Source organism: Pogoniulus pusillus, chromosome 10 (genome assembly GCF_015220805.1).
Source record: "Pogoniulus pusillus isolate bPogPus1 chromosome 10, bPogPus1.pri, whole genome shotgun sequence".
NCBI lineage: Eukaryota > Metazoa > Chordata > Aves > Piciformes > Lybiidae > Pogoniulus > Pogoniulus pusillus.
The window spans coordinates 33,981,095-33,998,223 of NC_087273.1; the positions used below are offsets into that span (position 1 = coordinate 33,981,095).

A 17,129-nucleotide genomic window follows, 5' to 3' on the forward strand; every position below is an offset into this window, starting at 1 on the left:
ACCAGCATCATTGCCCTTCTCTGGACACCTTCCAGCATCTCAACATCTCTCTTGAGTTGAGGAGCCCAGAACTGGACACAATACTCAAGGTGTGGCCTGACCAGTGATGAGTACAAGGGAAGAATAACCTCCCTTGTCCTGCTGGCCACACTGTTCCTGATGCAGGCCAGGATGCCATTGGCTCTCCTAGCTACCTGGGCACACTGCTGGCTCTTCTTCAGCTATTATCTACCAGCATCCTCAGGTCACTTTCTTCCTGGTTGCTCTCCAGCCACTCTGCCCCTCATATCACTCACGTGATACAAGTTAAAGAACTGCAGAGAATCCCAGCATAGTGCACATTGGAAGGGACCTCTGGAGATCTCTGCTAAAGCAGGGTCACCCACAGCAGATTTCCCAGGATGAAAGTGTCCAGGTGGGTTTGGAATCTCTTCAGAGAAAGAGACTCCACAGCCTTTCTGGGCAGCATGGTTCAGTGCTCCATCTGAGGGGGATGGTCAGAAGTAGATAATCCTTAAGGTCCCTTCCAGCTCAGACAATTCAATGATTGTATGATTCTGAGATCTAATAGTGGCCTTCCAGTACCGGAAAGAGGCCTCCAAGAAGCATGGAGAGGGACTGTTTACAAAGATCTGTAGTGATAGGACAAGGGGCAATGGCTTCAAACTAAAGAGCAGATTTGGGTTAGAACCTAGGAATAAATTCTTTGCCATGAGGGTAGTGGAACACTGGACCAGGTTGCCCAGGGAAGTGGTTGAGATATTCAAGGTGAGGCTTGACAGGGCTCTGGGCAACCTGATCTAGTTGCAAATGTCCCTGCTGACTGCAGAGGAGGTTGGATTGGATGACCTTTGGAGAGCCTTTCCAACCCACACCATTCTATGATTCTAAGATCATCAACGCTGAGAAAATCTGCTCCTCACTAAGCAGTCCTCTCTGTGTGCTCCTCTCCTAACTCAGCAGCCCCAAGCGTTCCTTGTCAGCGAGATGCTCTCCAAAACAAAATTCTACTTTAAATTATTGGAGAAATGTCCTGCACACATTTTCATTTCTCCATTGCCCTTGCCAGACATCCTGTGGAATGAAGCTGTTTGGGGACATATTTCTTCCTAACAGTCCCCACTCTTGAGAAACTTTTCAGGCTGAATGCGAAGGAATAGCCACTAAGATAAGGCGTGGGCTGCCGCGCAGCAGTCTCCTCGGAGAGCAGTATGTCAGCAAAGACATTAAAAAAAATCCAGTAATGAAACATTTCTTTCTCACAAGTAAGGAAAGATCTTGACAGATCATCTGTTACGAGGTATCTGCTCTGTTCTTTCTCACTCGTGGGAGAAATGGGATTTCTCCTTTATAATTCACGGTGGATTACCGTTGTGTTGCGGTTGCTGTAATGGCAGCACACGGGGAATTTAGGAAATGACACTCCAGCTGTCTTTTACAATAACTGTTTCTTTTTATGCTTCTGCACTGTAATGCCTCTCCCTCTGAATTCTCTTCCCTGTACACTTCTCCCTGCAACACAGGCAGAATCACAGACAGGTGAAAGGGATCTCCGGGGAACCTCTAGTCCAGCCGATGCCTCTGTGCATCCCAACACGAGTTAAACAGTAGGACAAGGGAGGTTTTTCTTCCCCTGTACTCAGCACTGGTCAGGCCACACCTTGAGTGCTGTGTCCAGTTCTGGGCCCCTCAATTTAAGAGAGATGTTGAGGTGCTGGAATGTGTCCAGAGAAGGGTGACAAAGCTGGTGAGGGGCCTGGAGCACAAACCCTATGACAAGAGGCTGAGGGAGCTGGGGGTGTTTAGCCTGCAGAAGAGGAGGCTCAGGGCTGATCTGATTGCTGTCTACAACTACCTGAAGGGACATTGTAGCCAGGTGGGGGTTGGTCTCTTCTGCCAGGCACCCAGCAACAGACCAAGGGGACACAGTCTCAAGTTGTGCCAGGTAAAGTACAGGCTGGATATTAGGAGGAAGTTTTTGCCAGAGAGAGTGATTGGCATTGGAATGGGCTGCCTGGGGAGGTGGTGGAGTCACCGTGCCTGGAGGTGTTGAAGCAAAGCCTGGCTGAGGCACTTAGTGCCGTGGTCTGGTTGATTGGTTAGGGCTGGGTGATAGGTTGGACTGGATGATCTTGGAGGTCTCTTCCAACCTGGTTGATTCTATGAAATATGGATCTACATTAATTCCATCTATTTTTTTCCACTGTTTTTCACTAGCTTATTGATAAAGATCCAAAGCAAAAGCATATATCTGGAGTTCTTTTTCTAGAATACATTTTTAATAAAGACAACAAAGTCGAGCTGCAGCAGCAGGAGACATAAATCTGTCTCCCAGTTTTCTTTGCTGTGTGAGGTCTGATACATATTTATTCTAAAGGACAGAATTATCTACGTAGCAGATACATTATTAGGAGATATTTTATCTGTAAGGCTCATTAAGCTTATCATTGTTTTCAGAAGTTCCAAAGAGGTGGGAGAAATTGAACCCACACATTAGCAGATGAGAAGCAGACAAGCTGCTCCAATCACTCTGTCTTCCCTGAATCCAATACTGCATAAATCTTTCCCTCTTGTCTCCTGAGATTTACTTTAATTGATTGGTTTAAATCAATTTTGTACAAGTTCATTAGTGGGACAGAGAGAAATCCCTAAGAATGTATTTGAGTTCTCTGTATTTCCAGGCATATGCTTGGGATCTGTACTAGCAAGACTTGTAATGGTGACTGAATTCAATCCAAAACCCCTCACTGGGTTTATGGATCAGTCCTGTGGACTGGTCTCTAGCAGAAGGACTGTAAGCAACTGAGAATTCTCTCTAGTCTATCTAGCTATCTGCAAACCAAAATCCTGGGGAAGATCCTTGAATGGTTTGGCTTGGAAAAGACCTTTAAAGATCACCTAGTCCAACCCTTCTGTAGTCAGCAAGGACATTGCAACTAGAGCAGGTTGTTTAGAGCCACATTCAACCTGATCTGGAAGTCTTCTGTGGTTGGGGCATCTACCACCTCTCTGAGCAGCTTGGACCAGTGTTTAAGATAAGCAGGTCGAGTTTTAGATCAGATGAATGATCAGTCTGTTCTACCTTTGGAGCTTTGCTGCTGAACATTTCCATCTCCATTTTGTCTTTACCTGTGTTTATTTTGGTCATCATCATTTTGCCTTTACCTGTGTTTGTTTTGTTCATCACCCAAAGCTGTCTAAGAATTAATCACAGAACTAACCAGGTTGGGAAAAAACCTTCAAGATCATCAAGTCTAACCTAACAGCTTCCAATTAAACCGTGGCACTAAGTGCCTCATCCAATCTCTTTTTAAACACCTCCAGGGACAGTGACTCCATCACCTCCCTGGGCAGCCCATTCCAATGGCAAATCTTCTTCCTGACATCTAGCCTAATCCTCCCCTGTCACAGCTTGAGACTGTGTCCTCTTGTTCTGTCGCTGGTTGCCTGAGAGAAGAGACCAACCCCCCTTCCAAGTGTGAACTTTGGAAGAATCACAGAATTTCTTAGATTGGAAAACACCTCCAAGCTCATTGAGTCCAATCATTAGTTTCACACTGACAAGTCCTTGACTAAACCAAATCCTTCAGCACATCTAATCTCTATGAATCACTATGATGGGTAAGGACCACCAGGAACAGCCAGTCCGACCTTCATCCCAGCATCCTTCATCATTAGACCTTAGCCTCAAGTGCCACATCCACTCTCCTTTTAAACACCTCCAGGAATGGCAACTCCACCACCTCCCTGGGCAGCCTGTGCCAGTGCCTGACCACCTGCTCAGTAAAGAACTTCCTCCAAACATCCAACCTAAACCTCCCCTGATGCAACTTGAGGCCATTTCACCATGTCCTATCATTAGTAATTCAGAAGAGACCAGCTCCAGCCTCACTACAACCTCCTTTTAGGCAGTTGTAGAGGGCAATAAGAAACAGAGACATAGGTCTTTGCCCATGGAGACCAGTTCCATGTGCAGTTCAGTCTGGCTCATTCCGCTCACCCTGACCTAGGAGTGCTCTGGAGTTTGGTGTGCAGGCAGGGGGGCTTGCGTGCTTGCTTTAGATGCTGTTGGCAGATACATAATCAGATAATGATTGATGCCTTTTGTGGCAAACAGCCACAATGCTGTAAATCATTGTAGGATTTAGAGGGTTCCACTTCTGTACCTTGGCAGGAATCAGTGTTTCTCAGAGCTGTGACCAACAGTACTGTGCCACGATTAAGGACAAACCAATTTCTCTTAATAGGTTTTAAGTTGAAAATCAGCTCTCTGGTGAACTTAAAAGTGATTTCATTTTAGGCATTGAATGTCCCTGAGTTCCACTGACTTCAGCATGAGATCAGGGATTGATTTCGATTTTTATGCTCCTTGACAATGGAAATTGTGGAGAGTTGCACAACAACCCATTTCAGGTGTTATGACAAGGGGCACTAATGGTAGTCCAGTTAATAGACCAGTTTATTTGTCTTTAAAACTGATCAGAATGCACTGAGGTCTTGCAGAAGATCCAAACTTCCCAGTGTTTTCCCTGTATAATTTGGGGTTTAGCCAGTTTGAGCTGCTGCTGCCTGAAAATTAAATCATGGACCAAAAGATTTAATCTACAAATTAATTCTAGTAGAAATATCCAAGTGGGAGTTAGGACCAGATATTGTCCTGATACAAATCCACAGGTTTGTTTGACAACTAAATAGTTTTGGACAAGATACATTCCAATATCTCAACATCTCTCTGGAATTGAGGAGCCCAGAACTGGACACAGCACTCAAGGTGTGGCCTGACCAGTGCTGAGTACAGAGGCAGAATAACCTCCCTTGTCCTGCTGGCCACACTGCTCCTGATCCAGGCCAGGATGCCATTGGCTCTCTTGGCCACCTGGGCACACTTCTGGCTCATGTTCAGCTATTATCTACCAGTACCCCCAGGTCACTTTCTTCCTGGTTGCTCTCCAGCCACTCTGTCCCCAGCCTGTAGCACTGCTTGGGGTTGTTGTGGCCAAAGTGCAGAACCCTGCACTTGGCCTTGTTCAATCTCATCCCCTTGGCCTCTGCCCATCCAGCCAGCCTGTCAAGGTCCCTCTGCAGGGCTCTCCTACCCTCCATGATGTGGTAAAGTGCATCAAAATCAAGTGACTTAAAGATACAATATGTATGTGGAGATGCTCTATTAGACCACAGAATGCACAAGTCAGTTAGGGCATAACAATCTGCTTGCTGCTTTCTTGGCATTTTATGTGTTTTATTAAGGTACTAAATATATATATTTTAACACCTTCATCTTTCTCATCTACATTAAATGTGTTAATTATAGCAGAGAGTTTGGGTGAATATTAGATTATATCTTTTATACAGTCACATTTGTATTATCTGACAGAACATCTCACAGTCATCTTGGCGGTGTGATAGCAAACCCCACATACATGCTTGTAGAATCCAAGTGGGCTTTTTTTAATGCCTGTATAAGTTAGATCCACAAGGAAAACATTCAAGAACTACCTGAATGGTAATGCTTGTTAATACAGTGTGTAATTCTGCACTCAAATAGTGGAGCAATCCCAAATCTGATGAGGAAGGTCCTTCATCTTCATGAGTGTATGAGAGTCTTTTTAGTAGTTCCTGTTGCAGCAGGACAAGGAGTGATGGTTTTAAACTGAAAGAGAGAGGGTTTTACTGGAGAAGGGAGAATTCTTCTACACTAAGGGTGGTGAGACCCTGTTGCAGGTTGCCCAGAGAGATGGTCTCAATGATCTCTTTGGGTTCCTTCCAACCCCTGACATCCTGTGATCCTCTGGTAGAAGGCCCATCTCTATCATAGAATCATAGAATCAACCAGGTTGGAAGAGACCTCCAAGCTCATCCAGTCCAACCTAGCACCCAGCCCTGTCCAGTCAACTAGACCATGGCACTGAGTGCCTCAGCCAGGCTTTTCTTGAAGACCTCCAGGGATGGTGACTCCACCACCTCCCTGGGCAGCCCATTCCAATGGGAAATCATTCCCTCTGTGAAGAACTTCCTCCTAACATCTAGAAACATTATAGGTCAGGTTTTATAGATCTCCGAGCAACCTGCTCTAGTTGCTGATGTCCGTGCTGACTACAGAGAGTTGTCTAGATGACCTTAAAAAGTCCCTTCCAACCAAAGCCATTCTGTGAGTCTATGATTTTACAAACCATGTGGAGAAACTGGATAGCAGAAATGCTGGCACTGAATAGGCTGGATGTTAGGAGGAAGTTCTTCACGGAGGGAGTGATTTCCCATTGGAATGAGCTGCCCAGGGAGGTGGTGGAGTCACCATCCCTGGAGGTGTTCAAGAAAAGACTGGATGAGACACCTGGTGTCATGGTCTAGTTGACTGGATAGAGCTGGGTGCTAGGTTGGACTGGATGATCTCAGAGGTCTCTTCCAACCTGGTTGATTCTATGAGTCTATGAAAGAATGCAGCTTTGGAAAGATTTATTAGCACTTCACATCCAAATAATTCTTCTTGCTGTTACACAGATAATCTCATGTCAAATTTTGGGTAATATCTAAAACAGGTAATCTCTGTGGCTCTTTGCCAAGAGCATTTAAACAGGAGACTCACATTTTCACTCAGCAAAAGAATCATTTAAGTGACAATTCAACAACAATACCTACAAGTACTGTCTGTCTTCCCCTTGGTTTTATCCATAAGCTAACTACTGCTGCATGTTGTTCTTAATGTCACTTTCTTTCCATTTGTAGAGCTTCTTTGAAGGACAGTCTGCACCATGGGATTCAGCTAAGAAAGACGAGAACAGAATGAAAAATAGATATGGGAATATCATTGCATGTAAGTGTTGGCAACATAATTGTGCACTGTGTTAACTTCCCTTTAGGGCTGGGTAAGAATGGCCACCAGCTTCATCAGCTTTATATTCCTTGTCTCTTATTAAGAAGATAAAAGTGAAGGAAGATGAGTTTTTTTGGGGGGGGGTTATGGTTGATTGGTTTTTGGGTTTTTTTTGGAGAAAACTGTCAGATTTTATGTGTTTCCTCAACTGACCTTCTGTATACCTTCCACTCTGTTGCCAGTGTTTGGCTGAGGGAGAAAGATCTTTAGTATTCAGCTCTACAGTTCCCAAACTGCTTCTGGCATGCTAACAAAAATGTGTCCATCCACATACCTTGATACTGGGTCATGCTTATTGCCCCCTCCCTGGAGCTGTTCAAGGCCAGGGCCTTGAGCAACCTGGTCTAGTGGATTGTGTTCCTGCCCATGGCAGAGGGGTTGGAATTAGATGATCTTTAAGGTCCCTTTCAACCCAACATTTCAATGATTCTATGACATAGTAGGGTGGACAGCACTGCTATGTAAGTATTTTGTTATGACAGTGACAGCTCTCCTGACTTACCCTCTTCATGCCTCTAAGGCAGATTCTTAAAGGGAAAAAAAGAGTGAGAATCCATATGTTTTACTTTAAAATGCCAAGCTTGAGAAAGATTGGATATCCTAACAATCAAATAACCTGAGGAGATGCTAACATGATTTGTGAGACTGCAAAACATTGTACCAAGAGATGCTGCACATGAGCAGTAAAATTATATTCTTATTTACACACTGGTGCAGTTGCACTGAAGCAGTGAGTTCCCAGGGATCATCTGTAGGAAAAGATCCCTTCCCTGGTTGCTCCTTCAAGAGATAAGTTTAAGATATGAAAAGTATGTGTTTCTACCAGCCAGCCAGAGAGCCATGGATAGATGGGAGCAAAGAAATAGAATTATAGATCAAAGCATTGATTTGGTTGAAAGAATCATAGAATCAACCAGGTTGGAAGAGATCTCCAAGATCATCCAGTCCAACCTAGCACTCAGCCCTATCCATTCACATTTAATCACAGAATCACCCAATGTCAGGGGCTGGAAGGGATCTTCAGGATCATCCAGTCCAACCTCTAACACAGCACTGCAGAGGCAACACTAAACCATGTTCTTAAACACCACAGAGTCACAGAAAACATCCAGTTGGAAGAGACCCTCAAAGATCATCCAATCCAACCTTATCTCTGACACTGAAGGGTCAACACTAAACCATGTCCCCAAGTGCCAGGTCCACACAGTGCTTAAACACCTCTAGGGCTGGTCTGTCTTGGACAGACCATTCCAATGTGTGAGAACCCTTTCAGTGAAGAACTGTTTCTTAATACCCAGCCTAAACCTCCTCTGTGGCAGTTTGCATCCATTTCCTCTAGTCCTGTTGCTTGCCACCAGGGAGTAGAGACTAGGCACCACTTCACTCCAACCTACCTTCAGGGAGTTGTAGAGAGCCATCAGGCTGAGAAGGAGCCTCAGTGTCCTCTTCTCCAGACTGAACAATTCCAGTTCCCTCAGCTGCTTCTCACAGCACATGTTCTCACAGGCCTCACTGCATTGCCTTACACTTATCCTTTGGTTGGAGAAAATAGATTACCAGTGCTGTATGCACAAGATAAATGAAGTGATGGGTACCCAAGGGAAAACAAGGAAAAGGTATGAAATCCACAACTCAGTGGCAATTACAAGTGATACTGAAGGCTTTCTGAGAGGGCAAATGTAACTCAGGTCATTTGGGTCTCGATTTATTCTGAGTGTCCTCAGTATTTAGCAAAGCAAAGTCAGGTGGAGTTGTTCTCAGTAACACTTCCTATTTATGTGGCTGTTTAGACTTAAAGGCAGGACCTTAAAAGAGGCTGAAACTGCCCATGGTTTGTCATCTGTTAAATACCTGTATGCAGTGGGGCAGAGAGCACTTTGGTTTATGTGGTTTTCTGCTGGATAGATAATCACTTCTCTCAGACCATGAGAATATCACTTTAGAAATCCATTTCTGAAAACTTGTCCCAGATAGAATCATAGAATCAGTCAGGGTTGGAAGGGACTGCAATGGGCTGCCCAGGGAGGTGGTGGAGTCACCATCCCTGGAGGTGTTCAAGAAAAGCCTGGATGAGGCACTTAGTGCAGGCACTGGATGAGGCACTTAGTGCAGGCACTGGATGAGGCACTGGATAGGGCTGGGTGCTAGGTTGGACTGGATGATCTTGGAGGTCTCTTCCAACCTGCTTGATTCTATGATCTAGTTCCAACCCCCCTGTCATGGGCATGGACACCCTACCCTACATCAGGCTGGCCAGAGACACATCCAGCCTGTCCTTAAACACCTCCAGGGATAAGGCCTCAGCCACCTCCCTGGGCAGCCCATTCCAGGCTTTCATCACTCTCATGCTGAACAATTTCCTCATGTTCAGGCTGAACCTACCCATCTCCAGATTCACTCCATGCCCCCTCGTGCTGTCACTCCCTGATATCCTAAAAAGTCCCTCCCCAGCTTTTCTGTAGGCCCCCTTCAGATCCTGGAAGGCCACAAGAAGGTCATCTGGGAGCCTCCTCTTCTCCAGCCTGAACAGCCCCAACTCTTTCAGTCTGTCCTCATAGGAGATAGTTTTGGTTTAGTTGGACTTGGTGATCTTAAAGGTCTTTTCCAAGCCAACCAATTCCAGGATTCTGTGATTTGAATGAGTTGCCTTTTTATGCTGTGCTTAAAGACAAAACTGTATGACAGCTCAGATGCCATTGAGCATAATGAAGTGTTTGGCTTTGTTGGGTTTTTTTTTCTGTTAAGCAGTTAATGTAATTTTTTTTCTATCCATTTATCCTCTTTGTTTACATTTTCCCCAAGATACTCTTTGTACATTATTGCCTTTGTGCACATTATTGTACTCTGAGGGAACTAAAACAATAGCACCAAGTGGCCAGCACTGCAGGAGCTTGTCAAAGTGGCAATATGCTTTACATTCCCCAAGTGATGTGCATTTAATTGGCTACAGGCATGCTCTTCCCACCCCACGAAAGTGGCTACAGCTTGTGACCCACTCTGTCAACAAACTGAGTCATGATTACAGCTCAGTCACCCACAGAAGTCATCATCCTTCTGTACTGAACACAGAAAGCTTTGTCTTCTTCAAATCATAGAATCATAGAATCATAGAATCATAGAATCAACCAGGTTGGAAGAGACCTCAAAGATCATCCAGTCCAACCTATCACCCAGCCCTAGCCAGTCAACCAGACCATGGCACTGAGTGCCTCAGCCAGTCTTTTCTTGAAGACCCCCAGGGACGGTGCCTCCACCACCTCCCTGGGCAGCCCATTCCAATGGGAAATCACTCTCTCTGTGAAAAACTTCTTCCTAACATCCAGCCTATACCTACCCTGGCACAACTTGAGACTGTGTCCCCTTGTTCTATTGCTGGTTACCTGGGAGAAGAGGCCAACCCCCACCTGGCTACAATGTCCCTTCAGGTAGTTGTAGACAGTAATAAGATCACCCCTGAGCCTCCTCTTCTCCAGGCTAAACAGGCCCAGTTCTCTCAACCTCTCCTCATAGGATTTGTGTTCCAGGCCCCTCACCAGCTTCGTTGCCCTTCTCTGGACATGTTCCAGTACCTCAACATCTTTCTTGAATTGAGGGGCCCAGAACTGGACACAGTACTCAAGGTGTGGCCTGACCAGTGCTGAGTACAGGGGAAGAATAACCTCCCTTGTCCTACTGGCCACACTGTTCCTGATGCAGGCCAGGATGCCATTGGCTCTCTTGGCCACCTGGGCACACTGCTGGCTCATCTTCAGCTTACTATCTATCAGTACCCCCAGGTCCCTTTCCTCCTGGCTGCTCTCCAGCCACTCAGTCCCCAGCCTATAGCGCTGCTTGGGGTTATTGTGGCCAAAGTGCAGAACCCTGCACTTGGCCTTGTTAAATCTCATCTCATTGGCCTCTGCCCACCCATCCAGCCTGTCCAGGTCCCTCTGCAGGGCTCTCCTACCTTCCAACAGATCAACACCTGCTCCTAGCTTGGTGTCATCTGCAAACTTACTGATGCTGGACTCAATGCCCTCGTCCAGATCATCAATAAAGATATTGAACAGGACTGGGCCCAGCACTGATCCTTGGGGAACACCACTTGTGACTGGCTGCCAACTGGACGTGGCACCATTCACCACCACTCTCTGAGCTCTGCCATCCAGCCAGTTCTTGATCCAGCACAGAGTGAATCTGTCCAAACCATGAGCTGCCAGCTTGGCTAGGAGCTTCTTGTGGCAGACAGTGTCAAAGGCTTTGCTGAAGTCCAAGTAGACTACATCCACAGCCTTCCCCACATTCACCAGGCGGGTAACCTGATCATAAAAGGAGATCAGGTTGGTGAGGCAGGACCTGCCCTTCCTAAACCCATGCTGGCTGGGCCTGATCCCTTGGCTATCCTGTAGGTGCTTTGTGATGGCACCCAAGATGACCTGTTCCATGACCTTGCCTGGCACTGAGGTCAGGCTCACAGGTCTGTAGTTTTCTGGCTCCTCCTTACGACCCTTCTTGTGTATGGGAATCACATTGGCCAGCTTCCAGTCTTCAGGGACCTCTCCAGTGAGCCAGGACTGCTGATAAATGATGGAGAGTGGCTTGGCCAGCTCAGCTGCCAGCTCTCTCAGCACCCTAGGGTGGATCCCATCCGGTCCCATGGACTTGTGAGGATCCAAGTGACTTAGCAGATCCCTTACTGCTTCCTCATGGATTAGAGGGGGACTGTACTGGTCCCTGACTCCATCCACCACTTCAGGAGTCCAGCTGTCCTGGAGACAACCTGTCCCACTAGTGAAGATTGAGGCAAAGAAGGTGTTAAGCACCTCTGCCTTTTCCTCATCCTTTGTCACTCTATTCCCCTCTCTATCTAACAAGGACTGGAGGTTGTCCTTGGCCCTTCTCTTGCTATTCATATATTTAAAGAAACACTTTTTATTTTCCTTGGCAGCTGTGGCCAGCCTGAGCTCCAAGTGGGCTTTTGCCTCTCTAATTTTTCCTCTACAAGACCTAGCAACCTCCTTGAACTTCTCCTGGGACACCTCCCCTCTTTTCCAAAGGTGATACACTCTCTTTTTAATCTTTAATTCCTTCAGCAGCTCCCTGCCCATCCAGCCTGGCTGCCTCCCTCGTCGGCTCATCTTCCGGCTCAGTGGCACTGCCTGCTCCTGTGCCTTCAGGAGTTCTTTCTTGAAGCAGGTCCAACCTTCCTGGACCCCTTTGTTTCTAAGGGCTATTTCCCAAGGAACTTTCTGAATTAGTTCCTTAAATAGGCTGAAGTCTGCCCTTCGGAAGTCCAGTGTGGAGGTTCTGTTGATGCCCCTCCTGGTTTCTCCACGTATTGAAAACTCTATAATTTCATGGTCACTGGACCCCAGGCAGCCTCCAACCACCACATCCCCTACCAGCCCCTCTCTATTTGTGAGCAGCAGGTCAAGCAGGGCTGCCCCCCTGGTAGGCTCACGTAACAGCTGGGATAGGAAGTTGTCTTCCACACATTGCAGAAACCTTCTAGACTGCTTCTTCTCTGCAGTGTTTAAGTCCCAGCAGATGTCTGGTAGGTTAAAGTCGCCCACCAGAACAAGGGCAGGTGATCTTGAGGCAGCCTCCAGTTGCTTAAAGAGTAATAAATCAACCTCTTCTTCCTGGTTGGGTGGTCTGTAACAGACTCCAACCAGGATATCAGCCTTGTTGGCCTTCGCCTTAAGTCTCACCCATAATGACTCAACTTGATCATCCCTGATTTCTACCTCCATGACATCCAGAGCATCCCTAATATACAGAGCCACTCCCCCGCCCTTTCTCCCTTGCCTGTCTCTCCTGAAGAGTCTGTAGCCATTGATTACAGCACACCAATCATGTGAGCCATCCCACCATGTTTCAGTGATGGCGACAATATCATAGTTTCCCTCCAGCACCAGAGCTTCCAGCTCCTCTTGTTTGTTACCCATACTGCGTGCATTAGTGTACATGCACTTCAGCTGGGCTGCTGCTTTTACTCCTAGCTCTAGCCTACCTTCCTCAATTCCCTTTGATTTATCTCTGGTGCTGTCATGTTTAACCCCCTCCCCCTTCCATTCTAGTTTAAAGCCCTCTCAACAAGCCCAGCCAGCTCATGTGCCAGGGTCCTTCTCCCCTTCTGTGATAGTTGTGTCCCATCTGCTGATTGCAGACCTGTGGCAAGATGAAGTTCCCCAATATCAAAGAATCCAAAGTTATGTTGGATGCACCAACCTCTGAGCCACTTGTTCATCAAATATGCTTTCCTATTCTTCTCTGTATTCCAGTCTGTGACTAAGGGTATAGATGAAAAGATTACCTGTGCCCCTGCTCCCTCAACTGCTTTCCCCAGTGTCTTAAAGTCCCTTTTGATAGCTTTTAGCCCTCTGTTATTAATCTCATCATTCCCTGCCTGTATAACTAATAAGGGATAGTAATCAGAGGGCTGCACTACAGTAGGCAGCCTCCTGGTAACATCCCTGACCTGGGCTCCAGGGAGGCAGCAGACCTCCCTGTGGAAGGGGTCTGGTCGGCATATGGGGCCCTCTGTTCCCTGCAGAAGGGAATCACCAATAACAATTACCCTCCTCTTTTTCTTCTGGGTACTTGTTCTGATGCGAGGGGGCAACTGAGTTGCCCTCCCAGCTGGTGATGCTTCTGCCTGCTCCAGGATCACCTCATCCTCAACCTCTAGTGCCCTATATCTGTTATGTAAGGGCAGCTGGGGATGTGAAGATGGCTGGAAGGGTTTTCCCTTGCCCCTTCTGGCAGGCACCTGCATCCATTCTTCTTGGTTGCTCTGTTCGTCTCCCTCTGGCAAGGGGGACTGCAGAGCATGTTGCTCTTTTGTACCTTCCCTTTCAGCCTTCAGTCGTTCCACCTCTCCCTTGAGTTCAGCCACCAGGGTAAGCAGACAATCAATCTGCTCACACCTAATGCAGCCATTGCCTGTGTCGAGTGCCAGGCTCCAGCACTCCTCACATCCAGACGTCTGGACGCCTGTACTCCTACAGGTGGGCTCTGTTTGGGTGCCCACAGTTTTACAAGTATTATACAGCTTGGACCTAGTTCGAACCATGTCTGCTATCCTGAAGGTCTCCTGCGAGTTGTTAGCTGTGGTGGTTTTTTTTTTTTTTTTTTTTTTTTTTTCATGAAATGGATTGGGTGGAAAAGGACCTTACAAAGGTTGTCATTCCAACAACCTTGCACTCAGCAGAGACATCTTGGGCTAGATCAGGTTGCTTAGAGCCCCAGACAACCTGACCTGGAATGGTTCCAGGGATGGGGCTTTTAACATGCAACCCAGGACAGTGTCTCACAACCCTCAGTGTAAAATGTTTCTTTCTCTCTAGTCTGAATCTCCCTTTTAGTTCAAAACCAACAGCCCTTTGTCCTGTTACAACAGCCCCTGCTAAAAAGTATGTCCTCATCTTTCTTAGCAGCTCCTTTAAGTACAGAAAAGGCACAAGGAGGTCTCCCTAGAGCATTCTCTCCTCCAGGCTGAAAAGCCCCACTCTCAGCCTGGCCTCAGCAGAGAGCTTCCAGCCCCTGACCATTTTCATGACTGTCACTGGCCCATTCAAACAGTTCCATTTCTCTCCTGTGCTGAGGGCTTCAGAGCTGGACTCAAGACTGCAAGTGAGGTCTCAGGAGTGAAGCAGAGGGGCAGAATCCCCTCCTTCCACCTGCTGCCCATGCTGTTTGGGGATGCAGCCGAGGACAGAGCTGGCTTCTAGGCTGTGAATGCAATTGCCAGCTCATACCCAGTTTTTCACCCATTGGCACCCTCAAGTCCTTCTCCTCAGGGCTACTCTCAACCTCTTCATCTCCCCCGCTTGTACTGATACCACAGATTGCTGTGCCTCAGGCATAGGACCTTGCTCTTGGCCTTGCTGAACCTCATGTGTTTCACACAAGCCTACTTCTCAAGCTTGTCCAGGTCCCTCTGGATGGCATTCCAATGAGAGTTGTGTGTTTTCTCATTAGGAGCAAAAACTGGCACCAATCAACCAAAAAAATCACTTTTGAGCTAAGAAAAAAATCTGTTTCTGCCATAAATGCGTGGAGTTATGCATAGATTTTGGGAGCATCTTGCTAGAATCTTTAGTGGAATCAAAATTGGAAGCAATTTTGGAATGGGAGGGGTTCTGTATTTAGGTAAAAGCTTAAGTCAATATCGACCAAACGAGAAGATGCTATCGATCACAGCTTTTAAAAGCAGCTAAAGATTTCAGGTGAGGCATCTATAAATGGCTTGATTTGCAAAGCAGCAGCAAGGCACGTCCCAAGAAAGGGTCATTGGCCAGACATGTTCATCAACCAGCTGCTCCTGGGGCTCATTAGAGATCACAGTCTGTGGGCTGGCATATACATGCTGTAGGTAATGCTTATATTCATCATCTATTACCATTTTCTACAAAGGCAACTGGATTCTGACATCATTTTGAAAGCTTGAGTGATCAGTGCAAAGTTAAGTTTGATCTCCTAATAGAAGGGTATCAAAATAGCAATTACCTGGAAAAGAAAGAGTTTAAAAGCTGCAAAAAAAAAATGTCAAAGGCAGTTGAAATATAAAGGAAAAAAAAAATACCCTAAAATTCTAGAGAGTTAACCTAGAGCCTATTTAAGAGTCAACACATGGCAGTGGTGGGTTAGTGGCTGGATACCAGGATCTTAAAGGCTTTTCCCAACCAACATCTATTTTGGAGGAATATATGGCTTGTGTACCACTTAGGTTTAAATCTACTTGCCATAAGCAAAGGCATAGACCCAGGAACATTTATTTCTTGTTGACTGAAGATTTTGGTTTTGCAAATTAAGAAGTGTTGCCATGCAGTGAGGAGTTAAGTAGAGTTGTCAAAGCAATAAAAAAGGGGCATCACTGCAAATAAATGGGATTGAGCAGTCCATTACCTCCAGAATTCCCTGAGATAGAGAATGCAGTGCTAGAAAAGATGTATAGGAGAAAAAAATACTGTTTGAAACTATAGGTGTGATGCAGCTTCTGTAGTTTTGCCCAGTCTGAAGCAAGAATTATTGCAATGAAAGGAAGGAGTAAATGAAAAAATATCAAACCACAAGGAAAGGTGAAGAAAAGATATCAGAATCAAGCAGGTTGGAAAAGACCTCAAGATCATTCAGTCCAACCTAGCACCCAGCCCTGGCCAGTCAACCAGACCATGGCACTAAGTGCCTCAGCCAGGCTTTTCTCCAGGGACAGTGACTGCACCACCTCCTTGGGCAGCCCATTCCAATGGCAAATCACTCCAGGCTAAACAGCCTCAGGTCTCCCAGTCTTTCTTCATGAGGCTCTGAGATTTCTAGTGCCACGGAGCATGGAAGAGTGTGAAATAAAGAATCTGCCTCTTTCTTCCCTACTCAACCATTTGCAAACCTCTCCACTTGTAATCTCAAAGCAATATCACTGTAAGAACCACTTGCCCTCTCCATCTTCCCCTATAATGTGGACCAATATTATGCTGCTGAAGATGAAGTTGGGTGGATAAGCCACTCGATGTTCCTTCATCCATTCATTATCTTTTAGAAGGTTTTTAGGAGTCAGAGTTTGGGGGTTTGTTTAGAACAAGGATGGCAAGTTTCAAGTGTTTCAATGCTTATTTACATTTGCAACAGAACCATAATAGTCACAAAGGTTTATGAGCAGCTGCAAGTAATATTAGCTCAGCTAGCAAGGAGCATTCAAACACAATAATATACAGGTATCTAATTAGCAGGAGTAACTTGTAAACAATGCATCAGTGAAGTGGCTGTTTACTAACACTCCATCCTTGAGATCATGCCCTCAATTTGTTTCAACAACTTGTGCAGCGTTCTGGAAAAGCCATTGTGTTTTGTTGGTTTTGAACCACGAGAATCAAGAGCAGTAAATAAAGTCTCAACAAAAATATCAGCCTCAGCAGCATGCAGAGGTTCATTCTAAGGGCACATCTGTGTGGGGATATGGTTTAGGGTGAACCTGGTAGAGTAGGGATATGGGTTGGACTTGGTGATCCTGAGGGGCTTTACCAACCTGAATGTTTCTGTGATTCTGTCATTTAGAACATAGAATCACTAAGTTGGAAAAGACCTCATAGGATCATAGAATCAACCAGGTTGGAAGAGACTTCCAAGATCATCCAGTCCAACCTAGCACCCAGCCCTAGCCAGTCAACTAGACCATGGCACTAAGTGCCTCAGCCAGGCTTTTCTTCAACACCTCAAAGATCGTAAGTTCAATCATCAACCCAGTATCACCATGTCCAGTAAACCAAGGCCTCAAGTG

The 17,129-nt window shown here is 46.1% G+C and overlaps 1 protein-coding gene across 11 annotated transcripts in view; it reads left to right on the top strand.

The window, feature by feature from the left end:
- PTPRM (protein tyrosine phosphatase receptor type M) overlaps window positions 1–17,129 on the top strand; it is a 598,091-nt gene that overhangs the window by 500,062 nt on the left and 80,900 nt on the right. For all 11 annotated transcript variants that reach the window (XM_064150185.1, XM_064150178.1, XM_064150183.1 and 8 more), the window contains one exon: window positions 6,724–6,811. In XM_064150185.1, coding sequence (XP_064006255.1) covers window positions 6,724–6,811 — 88 coding nt within the window. The remainder of the gene's footprint in view (window positions 1–6,723; window positions 6,812–17,129) is intronic.